The sequence below is a fragment of the Eptatretus burgeri genome, chromosome 10, assembly GCF_056783735.1.
Source record: "Eptatretus burgeri isolate ZD-2024b chromosome 10, Ebu_testis_v1, whole genome shotgun sequence".
In the NCBI taxonomy this organism is placed as follows: domain Eukaryota; kingdom Metazoa; phylum Chordata; class Myxini; order Myxiniformes; family Myxinidae; genus Eptatretus; species Eptatretus burgeri.
In genome coordinates, this window is record NC_140970.1 from 63,229,622 (window position 1) to 63,247,624 (window position 18,003).

At 39.2% G+C, this 18,003-nt stretch overlaps 1 protein-coding gene across 8 annotated transcripts in view; it reads left to right on the forward strand.

Annotated features, from left to right (window-relative positions):
• Positions 1-18,003, forward strand: part of LOC147018714 (calcium/calmodulin-dependent protein kinase type II subunit alpha) — a 226,493-nt gene that overhangs the window by 29,209 nt on the left and 179,281 nt on the right. For 7 of the 8 annotated variants that reach the window (XR_015062497.1, XM_085898674.1, XM_085898671.1 and 4 more), the window contains exons 3-4: positions 6,924-6,983; positions 13,165-13,219. Coding sequence is in view for 6 of the 8 variants with exons in the window: in XM_085898674.1 (XP_085754800.1) it covers positions 6,924-6,983; positions 13,165-13,219 (115 nt within the window). In the remaining 2 variants the exon portion in view is untranslated. Of the gene's footprint in view, positions 1-6,923; positions 6,984-12,957; positions 13,050-13,164; positions 13,220-18,003 lie in introns of those variants that run through there. The other variant, XR_015062499.1, reaches the window with a different exon arrangement.

Genomic DNA, 18,003 nt, shown 5'->3' on the forward strand with positions numbered 1-18,003 from the left:
ATTGCTCACCTCCACTCATTTGTTCCTCTTTCATCCTGCCTGTGGAATCAACTTCAACATCCTCTTCAATCTCATTCTTTCCTCCAGGTCTTCAAGACAGCTGTTTACTGCCATCTCAGATTGTCCCCAATCCAAAACCATGATCTTTTCTATCCTTGTTAAGCTAACCCCACCAAAATCCCTCCTCCTTTTAATTTTCTGATTTTTACTCCATGGTATTAAGTTCACCAAGTATGCGTGTTTTGCATCTTTTTACCTCCGCCACCGAAGGTGGACGGAGGTTATGTTTTCACCCCTGTTTGACTGTTTATCTGTCTGTGAACAGGATATCTCAAAATGTTATGGACAGATTGGGACTAAACTCAGTGAACAAGTTGGGTGTGTGACAAGGACGAAATAATTAGATTTTGATGAAGATCCATACCTAGATCTGGATAGATCTGGATCTGGATCCATATACTAGAATTTATAAAGTGATTCTTAACCATTGAGTGATAGTGCTAAAACCGATATGTAGCACGATATCTCAAAAATTTATGGACGGATTCAGCCAAAACTTGGTGGACCTTTGGTGTGTGTGTGTGTGTGTGTGTGTGTGTGTGTGTGTGTGTGTGTGTGTGTGTGTGTGTGTGTGTGTGTGTGTGTGTGTGTGTGAGAGAGAGAGAGAGAGAGAGAGAGAGAGAGAGAGAGAGAGAGAGAGAGAGAGTGAGAGAGAGAGAGAGACAGACAGACAGACAGACAGAGAGAGAGAGAGAGAGAGTGAGAGAGAGAGAGAGAGAGAGACAGACAGACAGACAGACAGACAGACAGACAGACAGACAGACAGACAGACAGACAGACAAGGTTGAATCGATTCGATTTTGATGAAGATCCATACCTAGATCTGGATAGAAGATTTGTTTTTATTTCTATTTTTAAAGTGATTCTTCACCATTGAGAGATAGGGCCAAAAACTATATACAGTATGGCATGATATATCAAAAACCTGTCGACGACTTATGACAAAACTTGGTGGATGAATTGGGTAGGCGACAAGAACAAGCTGCTTTGATTTTGGTTCAGGTCCGGATCCAGATTCAGCCTATCAGTTGGGATATAAAACGTAAACTGTTCAGCCTGGCGGAGGTAGCGCTCCACCGAGTGCTGTTCTAGTTTTTATCTGTTACGTCCTGATCCGTTCAGCGTATGAGCTCTTCCACCTTTTATGTTAAAAAAAAACCTTCTCACATGTCAGTTGCTCAAAAATAATTGGCCTCGATAATCAAACAAGGTGACACTTTCTTTGATGGTGTCTTGTTCAGGGATGAGGCATGTTGTCATTTGGATGTCAGTATGAACAAGCATTTTAGGTCATTTATGAATAATTTTGACATAGTATGCTTTCTGACTTTCCATTGTGCATGAAAAAGTAATCCAAGAAACTTGTGGATACATACCGTGAATGTAAATACAAGTTTCCAAATCACTTCATGGCATAGAAGTAAATCAATCCTGCTTATTGATTCAAGCTTATTTTCACGAATATCCTTTTACATTTGGAGAATTATTGAAGAAATGAATGGTCCAATCTTATGTGGGACATCCAATCTTATATATATATATATATATATATATATATATATATATATATATATATATATATATATATATATATATATATATATATATATATATATATATATATATATATATATATATATGAGGCCCCGCGTGGAGGAGTGATGTAAGCGACATTTTTTAATGATATGATGATGATAGGCTCGGATGATAGAGTAAGGGTTAAAATAGTGCTATATGGCGTTAACTCCAAAATGGCCGATGTGTCCCTTACATCACTCCTCCTCGTGGCACCTTGTATACACTTGGTCCTCATTTAACGTCGTAGTTGCATTCTCGAAAAATGCGACTTCAACCAAAGCAACCTGAAGCGAATCACATTTTCTCAAACAAATTAATGTACAAACTGGAGTTAGGTTCATTTGAACATTTCTTGTCACAAAAAACATTAAAAGTTGAAATAATCTACATGTATAATATGTTCTGAAATGAAATAATATTTAAAAATAAGATGCATTTCTAAATATGAAAGAAATGTAAATTTAAATAAGATAACACTCACCCGTGATGGGTATGCCGTATGTGGAGGTTGTTTGTGGAGTTGGGGTGGTGTGAAGGGGTGAATGGTGCAGATAATTGGACAGCCCAACCGGTCTCCCAATATCAACCATTCATTCTGTGACATCAAAATGCTTTGAAACCTCTGATTCAATTTTTTAACAAATTGTTAACCTCCGCCATTGAAGATGGACGGAGGTTACTGTTTTCACCCCTGTTTGTTTGTTTATTTGTTTGTTTGTGAATAGTATTACGGAAAAACTCCTGGATGGATTTCGACGAAACTTGGTGGGGGTATTAGGTATGGTCCAAGGATCATGCAATTAGATTTTGGACTTGGTCCAAAGTCCAATATGGCCACTATGGTGGCCATTTTGAAAAAATATTTGAATTTTTGTTTTTGCATTTCTACATGTTTTAACTGATTTCCAACCAAAAATAAATAAATTTGTTGGAGAAAAAAAAACCAGAAAATTTTGCAACTTTTTTTTCAAAAAAATTTCGATTTTATTTGAAGAATATTTGAATTTTTTTTTGCATTTCTACATGTTTTAAGTGATTTCCAACCCCCCAAAAAAATGTTAGAGAAGAAAAACCAGAAATTTTGCAACTTTTTTCCAAAAAATTTCGATTTTATTTTTTTGGCATGTCTACATGCGCGTCGATCTAGTTTAGTTTATTCAATCGTGATTCAGTAGAGTCTGATCCGTTTTGACCTACAATGAATACGATATCAGGTTCACTTAAGTGACCCAGCACTATTGGTGGCGGAGGTTTTGCACTCTACCGAGTGCTCCCCCTCTAGTTTTTCTTGTTTACTTACTACCAATTCTCACTACCATCACTTATTGAGCATTTTTGACTCATCTTTGTAAGGAACTAGCAGGGATACCTGGTGTTGCCCGGTGTATTTTTGTGGGGTCCTAAAACACTTCCCTACACCCACTAAGGAATGGGGTCGGGGATCATTTAATATCACCTTTCATGTAGCCACAAAGGATTAGGCACTATAGAGCGATTTAAAAATGGTTTGTCATGGTTGCCTGTCCAACTCACAATCCCGTGAGATTTGTGGAAACCCCGTGGAATTACAACTGTCAAGTGACAATGAGACCAGAAACCAAGAGATCGCAAAATCAACTTCACACATTGAGAAATGTACTGTGCTGTTCAGGGTGATTACAAAGTCCCATTACCCCCCCCCTACTTTGGTGTTTATGACAACAAAAGTCTTGTGTATTTATAGTTTACATTTATACCTCTTGTCTGTTCATTATAGTCATGCATCATGTTCTGCAGAGGGGTTAATAGGACTTTGTAAACACCCTGTAGATAATTATTTGTTGGTTAAGAGGCATTGTAAAAGTGTTACCGTAGAAGTGGAATTCTATGTTATTCATCGAATGGATGCTGGGAATGTGCCGTTGATGTTTCTGGATGAAATTTGCCCCGATCTATAAATATGGCGCCGTTCAGGAAGAAGTAGTACTACCAACTTCAACCACTTCCGGAAGAGGTTTGTTCGTATTTAAATGTCTAGTAATTGTTTTGTATTTATTTATGCAGTATGTATGTGTACTTGAATATAATTGTCATTAATCAGAAAGGCTTTGGCACTAGAGAGCGATTAAATAAAAATAAAATGGAACTTTGTTTTCAAAATTTTCAAGTCTTTTTTTTTTTTTTGCCAAAAACACTCTCTGACACTGATGGACCCGTGAAAGTTTTACGAAGATCCGTTCAGCCATCTCTTAGAAAAATGGTGACACCCAAACATACACACAGACAGACAAAGGGCTCTCTTATAGTATAGATTGAATCACGTGTCAAACAACATCATAATGGTGTGATACAACTGTTCAGCATCTACATCTGCCTCCTCATTTACACAACACAAAGTAGTTCACTGTGGCCCGCTGGCAAACGATGCAATAGCAAATGCCATGACTTTAATGGGATATATGCTGCCAATTGTGTATCAGCGACATTACAACGAAACAACATAAAATAAATTAACATTATGTGAGTTATTATTGCATGAGGTTTCAAAATACTATATATGTTTGGAGGGCTCCATTAAAGTATTTTCCAAAAAAAATACACACTGTTTCACCTGTAATGTCACACTCAAGCTCTTTTGCACATGTGTAATCACAATTATGGTTTAAGCTGATGTTCACCAATTCACAAAATACGAATCAAAGTTGAATTTCGTGAATATACCTCATGATCAATTCACCAAAAAGTTAAATCGAAGGCCCTACATTAATTAGTTAGTATACCATTATGAGATTTGTCAACACTGTGAAACCCCAATATTTGTGGATTCAACATTTGAGTACCCTGCATATTCATGGTTCATAAAATGTGACCTGCTTCTACATTCGTGGCTCTATGCTTCACGTATTTGCAGTTTTTGTGGGCGCAAAAACCATTTTCCACCAGCCACGCACATAAAATAGTTTGAAAATCATCTCTCACCAGCTGCACATGAACCACCTCCAGCCACACATAAGCAATCTCCCACCAGCCACACACATAAAACAGTTCTAAGACCATCTCCCACCAACCGTGCATAAAACACCTCCACATGCACATAAACCATCCCCCGCTACCATCTTCCACAAACAATGGTCACACTACCCACCCCTTCTCCATCCACCCACAACCCCTGCATGGCTACTTATGTGCAGCGTGTCCTGGGCCTCATTCTTTCTTCTCATCCCACTGCCTTTATCTGCTAACCCGAACCTTAACTTGCATCCCTTTCAATGCCCTCACCTGCATCACCTTTGGTGCACGACTCATCAGTACCCTCACCTGCGTCCTCTTCAGAGAGTTTACTGGATTCAAACACCACATCATCATCATCATAATCTTCTTCATCATCATCATCATCATCATCATCATCATCATCATCATCATCATCATCGTCACATCAAAAGTTATGTTGCATCTTAAATTTAAATTGGAAACAGTACCTGCTGTTGTTTTTTATTCTAAGCATTTATAATGAAACTGTAATCATGTGCATTGGTGTTTGTAACATTTTTAAATTTTCCCTGATGAATCATGAACCACTGGGAACCTATCTCCCTTTTTCCCATTGAAACCATGCCCCGACATTCGTGGCATTTTTCAGGCACGTATCTCCCACAAATGTCAGGGTCTTACTATACTACAAAATTCAACATCGTTGACTTTGATGTGCCATCGTGTTAAAATTTATTCAGATATCTTTTCATAACCATCAGCTTAAAATTTTCATCATAGCTTTTTTGCAAACCTTTATTCACCTGTCCTTTAAAAACAACTGTCTTTCACTGAATCCATAATGTATGTAAAGCGATGCACTCAAAAACAATGTGCATGTGCACGAATCATGTACAGTACATTCTTTCTTAGAAGAAGAATAAAAAAGAAGAAGTCCCTTCCAAGGAACCTTGGTGTAGGAGGAGACCATCGGGCCCATTAAAGCCATGCGCTGGTGTTGCCAACTTATCAGTGTTTGCCCATACTCTATCCTTTTTAAATGCTGACCATTAAGCAAGGAAGCAGCACATTCCATTTTTAACTTCTTTGGTATGACTTGGCAGTAGTTTTAACCACTGACCTCCCAGACCCAGAGCTGATGCTTGAACAATCGCACCACGGAGGTTGGAAGAAAATGACGAAGAAGAAGAAGAAGAAGAAGAAGAAGAAGAAGAAGAAGAAGAAGAAGAAGAAGAAGAAGAAGAAGAATAAGAAGAAGAAGAAGAAGAAACATGAACCAGCTCAGGGGCAGAGAATTTCTTTATTATGAGGGGGATGCAACTTTCGGTTACTTCCGGTAATCTCTCTTCCGTTTCCGTTTCTGTTTCTCTGTGTCTCTCTCTGTCTCTCGCTCTCTCGCTCACTCTCTTTCTCTCTCTCTTCCTTTAATTCACCTGTAATTGAGATCAAACGTAACAGGGGCAGAGGCATATCCATTAACACATTCACATAAAATTATACTTTCTTGTTTTTAATTATCTCTTTAATTCAAACATTATGCAATAAACTTTTCTTAACAATATCTTTGTCTGTGCTTAAGGCAATTAACACACTGAAATGATGTCCGATCAACAGATAAAGGGACATACAAAGATGTAAATCCAAGTACTTAACAGGTGGATTTAAAGTACATTGATATAATTCCTGCATTTTAAATTCAGGTGTTCACAATTACATTTTAAAATTCACGAAATAATTTTTGTTGCTTTTTGTAAGAATTCTTCTTGAGAAGTGGACAATTTTAAATCATCTGACTCACCTTGATTCAAAGGGGTGCCAAATGTGCAGAAATCTCTTGTGGATATTGTGAGAAACACGGATGTGACATCAAGTTTCTGATGTATTGTGTGCAATTTACTCAGGGAGTTAAACATGCTTTATGTCACAGAAATCATGAGTCTATTCGGGTTAATGAAGTTATTTGCAGCTGAATCCCTTGTGGAATATACTCAATATTGTGAGGCAACTCATCGGGGAAGTCCTAGTGGCATTGAGACACAATGTTCAGGATTTTCCTAAATTAATCACTTTCAGGATATGGCTGGCTTAAGGAATAAGAAAGCTGAGAGCTAATTGCATCCCTTGATAGGCACTGTTTGGTTGGATGCAGTGTAATCACACGACGTGAAGTATTGGGACTTTAAAATGAGCTTGATGTTGTGTCAGAAAAAAATGCACTGTAATCTTTTTTTTGGCAGAGTCTTTGTTTAAACACAGGTTGTTATATTAGTAATTTGATATTGAACTGAGTTTTTGCCTTCCAATCTACCTTGCAGATCACCAAAAGCTGGATCGTGAGGCTCGAATCTGTCGCTTACTGAAGCACACAAATATTGGTAAGGGACTGGACAGGTTGTGGTTTTGGGAGTGAGTTGGTATTGCAGAGGGTTCTGGGTTTGCTCAACTTTCTGATTTTTTTTGTAATGTCATCGAGTAAATACATATTCAAATCCTGACCCTGCTGGAAAGAAAAATGTATTTGCAATTTACTCATTCATTTGCAATGATGAACTGCCTTCTGAGAGTTTTTTTTTTTTGCCAAATACTTAAAAAATAATCTTTCTTTGTGTACAGTCCAGAATTCCAGCACAAAACTAGCGGTTTGCATTGGTGGCGCAAGATAATAAAAACATAACAATAAAACGGTTAGTGTTATCTGCTGTAAAGGATCACAAGGTGCTGATCACAAAGGGTAAAGCCTGGAAAATTTCAAACAAATGTTTTACGAGCCTTTTTCTTTTCTTTTCATGGAGTTGGTCGAAAAATGTCATTCCTCCATACGGATTGCACCAGTTTCACGGAAACTCAAACATTTCATGTCTTTCTTAAAATTTCGAATCTTTTTAGGACGTCCTCTCAGCTTTCTTCCTTCTACCATGAGAGCTTTATTGCTTTTTTTTTTTTACAGTTTCATCTCCTGACTTTCGTTACACACGACTAGACCAACCAAGTCTTTTCTTCCTAAGTTTTTCTTCACCAGTATTGATTTTTTAATCTCTTCCTGATTGCAGAACTCAGAATTCTTTCTTTCAGAGATGATCCATTCTTCCATGGAATCTTTATCCTCTCTTTTCTTTCCATTATTTTTCCATCTTCTATCTGCAGTGCCCATGGTTCGCTTCCATACATCACAATGTAGTCTACATTAGCTCTTTTTTATAGATAATGAAATGTTTCTGTGCTTTATGATACCACATCATTGTCTAATCCTCATTCCAGGCTAACTTTATTCTTCATCTTGCATCTAATTCTGCTTCTCTTGATTCCTATATCATTTCTCTAGAGTAGCATAAACTTTTGACCTTTGTGAAATGAAATCTGAGCTGAAGAATATTTATTTGTTTTTTTCATTTTTTTTCTTTAAATGATTGATCTTCACATCATTTACACATGAAAATCTCAGCTTTTGTTACCAAACATCCTGTGATATCACTGGAACTCTTGTGACATTATCGATAACACTGCCTAAGTTGAATTCAATTGTTTCGAACTCCTTTTCCAAACATTGAACAAGGTCATCGTATGCTTTCTTTCCTTTCTCCTTTTCACCACTCGCTATTACCTTTGTTTTTATGAATATTGATGTGTGAACCTTTCTTCTCTATTGTACTTTTCCATTTTTGAAACATCTCTTTTGCTTCATTTTCACTTTAAACATTTAATATGGTCATCAGCATGCAAAAACTTGCATGGCAATTGCAATGTTTAATTTGTTGCCAATAATTCCATCACTATTGCAAACAGTAGAGGACTTAAAACTGATCCTTGGTGTCATCTTACCTTGACTTCAAACATTTCAGTGCATCCTAAGTTGGTCCTTACCATAGTTTATGATTAAAAAAAAAATACATTCCTCTGACTACTTTAGGCCATTCCATCAGGCATGAACTGCCTTCTGAGAAGTTTTTTTTTTTTTTTGCCAAATGCTTTTAAAATAATCTTTCTGTGTGTACAGTCAAGGTTCCAGGAAGAGCAGGTACACTGAACAGATCAGGATGCAACAGAACAAAAAGGAACAGTAGAGAGATGGGGGAAATACTAAACAGTAGAGTTTAATGACAAAATGGAGGGAGATTTGGACAAACAATGGGTGTGGGGAGGAATGAGGGCTGGGTGAGTATGGAATGGATGGAAAAGATGGATACAGAAGCAAACTCTCAGGAAGGAAGAACTGGAAATTCAAACCTGGGGGAGAGAGTGGGGGTGGAGGAGGGAGGCTAAAGCACAGAGAGAGCAGAGGGTCCAAGACTAGAAGGGAGGTGGAAGAAGATAGAGACCACCAACCTGTTTGCAATGGGAATGTGATAGGCCTATGGACTCATCTTCATCACAGGAGATTCCAAATGATCTTGGAGGCCTTGGTTTCCTCGGTTGTTAAGGTTAGAAATATGTGAGGCAGGGATGCCAGCCGAGAGTGGAGAGCAGTACACCATCGAGCTGCGGAAGAAGGCCTTGGAGGTTGATAGAAGTTCAAGTTTTCCAAGGACTGCATAGTCACCGACTGGTTTTGGAGGTCACCTTTGAAATGTCAGTTGCCCAAGAAAGATCATGGCTCTCTCTCTCTCCCTCCCTCTATCTCTCTCTCTCCCTCCCTCTATCTCCCAGTAGTTTGAGTGACTGGACTTCCTCAAGAGGATTGTTAAGAAAGTAGATGGGAGGGTTTCCCAAATGATCTTCGAAGAGAGAGAGAGAGATAGATACATATTGAGAGAGATTGAGAGTGTGAGATTTGTTAGGATTGAAAGATATATTCCGAGTGTTTGACGAGATTGTGATTTTTGTCAAAGTCTGAAGAGAGTGAAGAGGTTGCTGCCTGCCTATCTGAAGGATAAACGATGTCAGGGCAGAAGGTGGACGCATCAGCAAATAGATAAAGGGGATTTTCCAGAGAAATCAGAGAGATTGTTGATGAAGATTCGGAATAGGACTGGGCCCAGAAAAAACTGCCTTGGGTCAATCCAGCATTAACAGGGAGAGGAGATGACAGGATTCCGTTGAAAGCCGTATGTCCCCCCTGGGAGTAATTCATCTTCTCTCTCAGATCTCCCTTCATCTTGAACAAGTTCACAATGGTGATATTTTCCCAATCTTCGAGGATAACTTTTTCCTCGACCTGTCTGCACAACTTTGTCATCGATTTGATTCCTACTTCTCCAGCCACCTCTGCCATTTCGATTAAGAATCCAGTTGGACCTGCTTCCTTTTCTTTCTTGAAACTTCTAATAGCCGATTGAACTTCTTCGCCTCTCACTTCTTCTGGACCTTCAACTTTATTACCACCCAGTCATTCTCCCATTCTCCCATTCATTTTCTTCATTCAACAGCATCTCAAAGTATCATTCCATTCCTTATCAATATCATCTGTTTTTGTTTTTCAAACAACTCACTTCCACAACATCTCTTCGATCCTTCACCATCTCCCTCGGTATTTTGAATTTTTCATAATTCTTGCTCTTTTGTTGTTAAGCTTTTTCCTCATTCTTAAAAAAAAAGTTCTTTGCTATAACTATTTCCTTAAAGCTTGGAGTTGGTTTAACGCTTAAGATGGCGAGCTTAAGATCTTAGGGTCTTGAGTTCAAGCTCATAATCCATTGAATTAACACCAGGTGGGTTGACTCAGCCTGTCATACTTCTGAGGTTGGTGAAATGAGTACCAGCTTACTGGTAACATGTGCACTGCATCAGTGGCACAGCTTAACCCCTCAAAAATGATACAGCCATGCAGCCACAGGCTGCATATGAATAAATAAATAAATAAATAAATAAAACGATTTCTTGATTCAAATGTCTATAATCTTCTTTATCTTGAGGGTCTTTACTCGTTTTTCCACTTTTTATAACTTATTTCTTCTATTCGAGTGCTTCTCGGACTCTAATATTCTACCACATATAATTCTTCATCAATTAATTTTTGAAATGTAAAAATACTTATGTTATATAATAATAATAATATGCTTATTCTGTCTGTTTGCTTCTTTGTCTGTCTATCTGACGATTTTCTCTGAAACTTCTCTACTCGGGACTATAAAACTCATGTCATTCTAAAAGTCTTTGTCCATGGAGTTCTGGTTATATATTATTTTTTTCCCCCATTATGAGTGACCTTGTATGTTATTTTTTCATCAATTGGCTTACTTGACCGCTATTTTTACTGAAGAATTGTGAGATAATGGAATCTCGCAAGATTGTGGTTTAGAAAGGTTTTTAAATTAAATTTTAACGTTGTTCTTAACGAATGAGAACAGGAATGTTAAGAACGGGAGAAAGGGGGGAAGGGAAGAGATTGTGAATTTAACGTTGTTCCGTTGTTATTTAGTTTTAACATTGTTCTTAATGAATGGGAACAGGAACAACGCAGGCATGATGTGCCAAATGGCCTCCTCCTCCATCAAAGTTATGAAACGTTAAGAACGGGAAGAAAGGGGAGGGGAGGACAGAGGATTGGGGTTGGGGGTGGAGGGCAGACAGTTGGGATTGTGAGGTTGGGGTGTTGGGAGGGGAGGAAGGGTTAAGGACTTGGGGTTTGGAGAGGGGTTTGAGAACTTGTGGTTGGGAGGGTGGATTTCAGACTTGGGGTTTAGGGGGAGGGTTTAAGGACTTTAAGAATATAGGGGTGGGGAAGACAGTGATGGGACATGGTTTGGAGAGGGCATTTGGGGTTTTGGGGGTACATGGTTGAGGATTTGCAGTTGGGAGGGGGGGGGTTGAGGACCTGGGTTGGGGGGGGGGGAGTTGAGGAGTTGAAGAAGAAACGGGGAGGGAGGACAGAGCATCAGAGACTTGAGGGGGGGGGCAGAGAGGAGACAGACAGTTAGGAGAAGGGGTTGAAGCATTGGGGTTGATCCGGGGGATTGAGGACTTGATGCTGGGAGGAGGTGTTTCAGAATTGGGGTTTTGGGGTGGAGTTGAGGAATACTTGAAGAATAAAGGTGGAGGGGAGGACAGAGATGGGGCAGAGTGGGGAAAGGGCTTTTTGGGGTTTTAGGGGGAGGGGGGAGGTCAGGGACTTGGGGGGGGGGGAGTTGCAGACTTGTGGTTTTTGGGGGGGGGAGAGTTGAGGACTTGAAGAAGAAAGGGGGAGGGGAGGTCAGAGAGTCGGAGAGCGGTGTGGGGGGGGGCAGAGAGGGGACAGAGAGTTGGGAGAGGCGGTTGAGGCTTTGTGGGGAGTTGGAGGACTTGCGATGGGAGGGGGGACTTGTGGTGGGTAGGGGTCTGAAGACTAGAGATGGTGGGGCTTCTCAACTTGTGGTTGGGAGGGGGGGTTGAGGACTTCGGGTTTGGTGAAGGTGGGGGTTGAGAACAACATCCTAAATTATGAGGAATTTCTGCAGGTTCATGCTTGTTCCACAGTAATAATATAATGTATGCAATTTTTACAATCGTACATCAATTCCTATTTATGATGTTGTTGAAAATCTTTGTGGATTATTTTCAGCCCTTGGCTATCAGAGTGTAATATTACTATCCTCTTTGCTTGTTTGACTCTGAGAAGCCAATTTTTCTTCCTTCCTTTTATGATCCATTGAGCCCATTTCCCATGCTTGACAAAATCCTACACTGTGAACATAAATGGGATAAAATTTATGATAATCCCATCCACATAACAGTGCATAATTATAGCAAACAGGAATTCAATCCAACATTACATACAGTTGGCATGAACAACTCTGAAGCCAACCAACCACCAATGCCTACAACTGAAGTTGTTCTAATGTTTGAGTTGAAAGTTGTTCTATTGAAGTTCTTGAGTTTAAACTTGTTCTAAAGTTGTTCTAATGCTGCTTTATAAGATCACGTTGTAAATACAATCGTTACTTTCTGATGAAAAATCACTTATGCCTCATTTTTATGACAACACAATTATACTTGCTGTTGCAAGCAGATGCCGAAAGACTGTATTTTGGTGATCACTCAGAAGAGATTTTCTCTGGAAACCTATCCAACATGCTGGATCCAACATTCGAACCTCATGACAAGCTAAACAACAGCAGTTTGGCATGATTATGAGATTAATAATCTTACCTGCTCTGTTCCTGGTTCTTGTGCAGCCTTCAAACAACTTTTCATCAAAATATATTTGGTCATTAAAAAGGGATTGCCAGCCAACGGTGTTTGTTGCAATGAATTTCGTTACTAGGAGTGTTCCTTTTCTTGTTCACCTGCATTCCTCTGCTTCTATCTTTTCCTACCTGTAGATTTTCCTTTCCTCTCCAATCATGTTCCCATCTCCACTCGTGTCTGTTGTCTTGTGCCCATCCCTCGAGTTCTCAACAACACGGAACTTTCCAGAATTCTTGGCGCGGATGCACATCAACTCTGAATATAGTGATTTTTTTTGGGGGGGGGGGCATGTGAAAGTAATGTAGCTGTGTTATAATGATTGTGCACGTTTAACTACTTTGGTAATTGTAAATTGCTTTTGAACTATTGGGAGTGATGTTGCCTTCATTGTGTTAAATTTGTGGTTTAGTATTCACTTTGCAGTTTCTAACTAGTGTGTTCCATTTGTTACCACAGTCCGTCTGCATGACAGCATCTCTGAAGAAAACAGTCATTACCTCATATTCGATCTGTGAGTAATTAGTATTTGCACACGACTTCATCCGTGCTCTTCTCACAAACACTCACATCTTAACGACTTGGCTGAATATAACTGAGCTTTTGTTTCACTCATTTGGACTATCTGAAACTTGTATTCTCTTTGTTACCCTCGCCAGAGGAGGTGGTTTGCATTTGGGTCCATTTGTTTGTTTGTCTGTCTGTCTGTCTGTCTGCACAGAACGTGAGTCTGTGTATTAATTACATTAGACACTTTGGAACCCCAAGACCCTTTACAACCCTAAGACTCATTAAGAACACGAAGACCCACAAAGATCCGAAGACCCCTTAAAACTCTTAAGACCCATGAGACAACACTGTAGGACCCCTAAAACCCTTTTAGAGCCTTTAGAACCATAAGACCCTTTTAGACCCTAAGACTCTATCGACCCTGTTACAAACTTTAGAACCCTTAGACCTCTTCGACCCTTTAGGTCTGCTTAGACCCTGAGACTCCTTTCTACCCCTTAGACCTTCACACCTTGCAGGCCTTTTAATACCCTTTAAACCCCTTTGACGTTTAGAACCTTTTTATACATTTTAGGACCCTTTAGACCCTTTCAGACAATTCCTCCCCTTAAGACCCCTTCAACCTTTTAAGACCTTTTAGGCATATTATACCATTTCAAACCTTTGAAATTTAGACCTTTTCAGACCTTTGACCTTCACACTTTTACAACAAGACCATTTATACCTTTCATTTGCAACCAATGACCTTTCATTTAGTACATCCTTCCATTTGTTTGCCATACAAAACGCACCGCACAAAACAAGTCCTGGCGAGGGTCTGCAATGTCTGATCGCCCTTTCTCGGTTCAGTGTGTATTTGGTCCAAATGCATTGTTGACTGCTGTAGTTTTTGAATTGGAGTTCCTTAATATAACGAACACTATAAATGGATTGTGATCTTCTAAACTGATTGGACCATAATATGCAATACTCAGCTCTCATAAACAATTATAATTCTCCTTGACTACAAATATATCTTGTAATACATTACTTCCAGTCTTCTCTGTGATGAAGTCCTTCAAATTACGGTTGTGATTGATGCTTATCGTGGTGCCAAATGAGCACTAAATTTCGAATAGGAAAGCAAGAGTTCAACATGATGCATTCAAACTTTGTTATTTTTCAGTCCGTGACCTTATTTTAGTGCCCAATTAACTGATAAGGAGCTTTGATGTGACAAGGAAAAGGACATTGAAATAATTGCCACTATGTTTTCTATATGTATGCTATGCATCCAGGAAATTATTTCCTTATAATAAGTAAGCACATCCTAATGGACTGTACTCTTGATTAATTGTTCCTTGACACTGATGATATAGATTCATCGTTGGTTATTGTATAGTTTTGAACGTACGTGGGTAAGAACTAGTTATCTGTCATCTTACACACCACGTGGTGGGACCCGGGATCGGTCACCATTTTGCTCAGGCACTACATGCCGTCTCAGTATTACCCCTCAACGTTTTGATGAAAAATGACTTCATCATCAGTAACCATTCAAGCGTAGCAATTTGCTGCGGTTCTTTCTTATTGCATTTTGATTCTGTCTTTCAGACATCCATGCCGCTGCTCGCTTGTTCACGATGAGATCTACTCAATTCTACATGGTTGTGTTGTCCTCACTATGAGCTCGGCTACAATTGGTGTCGTCAGCAGGATATTGCAACTAAGTGTGAACAGCTAAGAAGGCAGAGGTAGTTGGCGGATGGTATGTTCAGCAGCAAAGAAAGGAGTGTGGCTTGCCAGTACTGACTATGCCAGTAGGTCAAGCGACTGAGTCAACAGCTGCAGTCCACCGTGATGAGACCGGGTCATGCTTCGAGAAATAGTGTCTCTACATTGAGCCAAGTTACATCTGTGCAAGACAGGGTGATCTACATTCCCAATGAACCATACTGGGGAGACTCCAGATGGCTGATGACCCGTCTTTGAGTGACTGGATTGAAGACATCAGCTCTGCTAGCCGTGCACACCCTATGTTTGAACAACAAGCTGACTTTGTTGATTCCAAAATCAAGGGTCATATCAGAGAAGAAATAAGGTTTCGATCAAATGATATACATAAAAATTCTGAAGATATATTTCACATTTACACTCCACCACCGAAGGTGGTTTGGTTTTCACCCCTGTCTGTCTATCTGTCTGTTCGTCTGTCTATCTGTGAGCAGGATATATGAAAAAGTTAAGGATGAATTTGGACGAAATTTGGTGGTCGGGTTGAGTGAGTGACAATGACGAATTGATTTGATTTTGGTGAAGATCTGGATCTGAGAATTTTTAAAGTGATTCTTCAACATTGAGTGATAAAGCCAATATATATATATATATATATATATATATATATATATATATATATATATATATATATATATATATATATATATATATATATATATATATATATCACCATATCTCAAAAGGTTATGGGCAGATTCAGACAAAATTTGATGGACATGTTTGGTGTGTGACAAGGACGAAATGATTCGATTTGGGTGAAGATTCAGATCTGGATCAGGATAAGAGAATTTTCAATTTTTTTCCGGTGATTTTTCACCATTGAGAAATGGGGCTAAAAACGAGATATAGCATCATATTTAATAAAGTTGTGGATGGATTACGACAAAACTTGGTGGATGAGTTGGATAAATAACAATAACAAGAACAAGCCGATTAGATTTTGGAGAAGGTCCGGATGCAGATACGGCCTAACAGTGAGATACAAAATGTAAACTGTTCAGGCTGGCGGAGGTATGTGCTCTACCGAGTGCCGTTCTAGTTCTTGATGCGCTAAAGGTGATGGAAGCTCTATCCCTCTCTCCTAAACATCTGCACAAATCGCTTTTCAAATGTAGGCAGAGTCGTGAAACAATATGAGAATATTCCTATGGTGTACTTTTATGAGGCCAGTTGACACAATCTCAAATAAGAACACCCATCGTGTCCCTGACAGGAATAGAATGTTATGCTAGCAGCTTTCAGAAAATGTCAAAAACTTTATCCTGACACAAGATGATGGTGAGGGATAAGCAAAACACTTTATATATCGAACCGAGAGAATAAGACGTCAGGTGGGCAGAAGAAAGTTTTCCATGCCCAAGTATTAAGTCACATAGTAAGTTTGAAGTGGCAGTTGAGATTTAATATAAGTTAGCTAGTGCAAGCCCGCTTGATCAATATCCGAAGTTCGAGAACTGATGACTGCCTTACATCAACAACAGAAAGAGATCAATGGGTTCATAGAAGTAATCAAGCACATAGGCTGTCAGCAGAGAATGAAGAGAAACATAATAATGTACATTCTTTCCCACCAGATGGGATGCTGGAAGAAGTAGAATACCAATGATGATGGCATGCTCAAGGCATATCAATCATTTCACTGCCTGCACTGGAACTTTGCTGGAAATGGATTATTTATGGGATATGAAATGGCAGCTGCACGACACAGCCAGAACAGGCCCGAGGAAGTTCATGAATTGTGAAAAACATTGTCTGAAGCTGTGGCTGCTTTTTATACTTGTTTCAAAATCATTAGAATTGTCTTTCGTGAAATCTGTTGGTTGGGTATGGCTTTATTTCATCTGAAAAATGGATCCGAACAACCTGAAACTCATGTCTAATATAAACGTATTTATGTAAGGTGGTCTGAAGTCGCTTTACCGCAGCTAAATTTCTCGCACCTCGCTCCCTCCCGAGCTGTGGAGAATGATACACACATAAACAATGACTGATTAATTATAATTAATAAGCTAATAATTTTTAGCTCACCTGGACTTCAGTCAGGTGAGCTTATGCGATCCAGCAGTTTCCGCAGTTGAGCGAGTCAGTGAGTCAGGCAGTCCATAAACACTTATCATTATTGCTTGAACTAAACATACAATTTTGATGAAACTTGGCCACAACCTTCATCACCTGTAATGTACTAAAGTTTATCGACCACATCAAAATCTGTGCTCATTAAGGGGGTCTACGGGAGGGGTTTTGGCCCCCCCAAAATAGGTATTTGCTGTCTCCTCCGAAACGACACACATGATTTCGATGAAACTTGACCACAACCGTCATCACCTATGATGTAGCAAAGCTTGTTCACGGCATAAAAAAACAAATAATCACGGTCTCGGGGGGTTTACAGGGTGTTTGAACCCCCATAAATAGGTATTTGCTCTCTTCTCCGGAACTACACACACAATTCCAATGAAACTTGACAACAACCTTCATCACCCATTTTGTACCAAAGTTTGCCCATCATTAGAATATCAGGGTCTATGGGGGTCTGCAGGTGCTTTGAGTGACGACTGCTCCTGATCCAGGTGAGCTTCAGGATGCGTGGTCTTATTTTTCTAAGTACTGCACAATAAAACCTGTACCGTATGTTAAAAGAGTTGAAGAATGAAAGCTTTACTGGGGTGCGGTAAAGTGATTTTCAGCCACCCTGTATATATATATATATATATATATATATATATATATATATATATATATATATATATATATATATATATATATATATATATATATATATATATATATATATACCCTTTAGAAGCCGAACACACTTTAAAACCATTTAGTACCTTTAGAACCCCAAAACCCTTTAAGACACCTAAGGACCTGAAGACCCTTTATACCCATAAGACCCCTTAAGGCTCCTAACGCATTCTATAACCAAAACATGTTTTAGACCCTTTATAACTCTAACACTCTTTAAGATCCTGAAGACCCCTTTAAGACCCTGAAGATGCTCACCTCTGA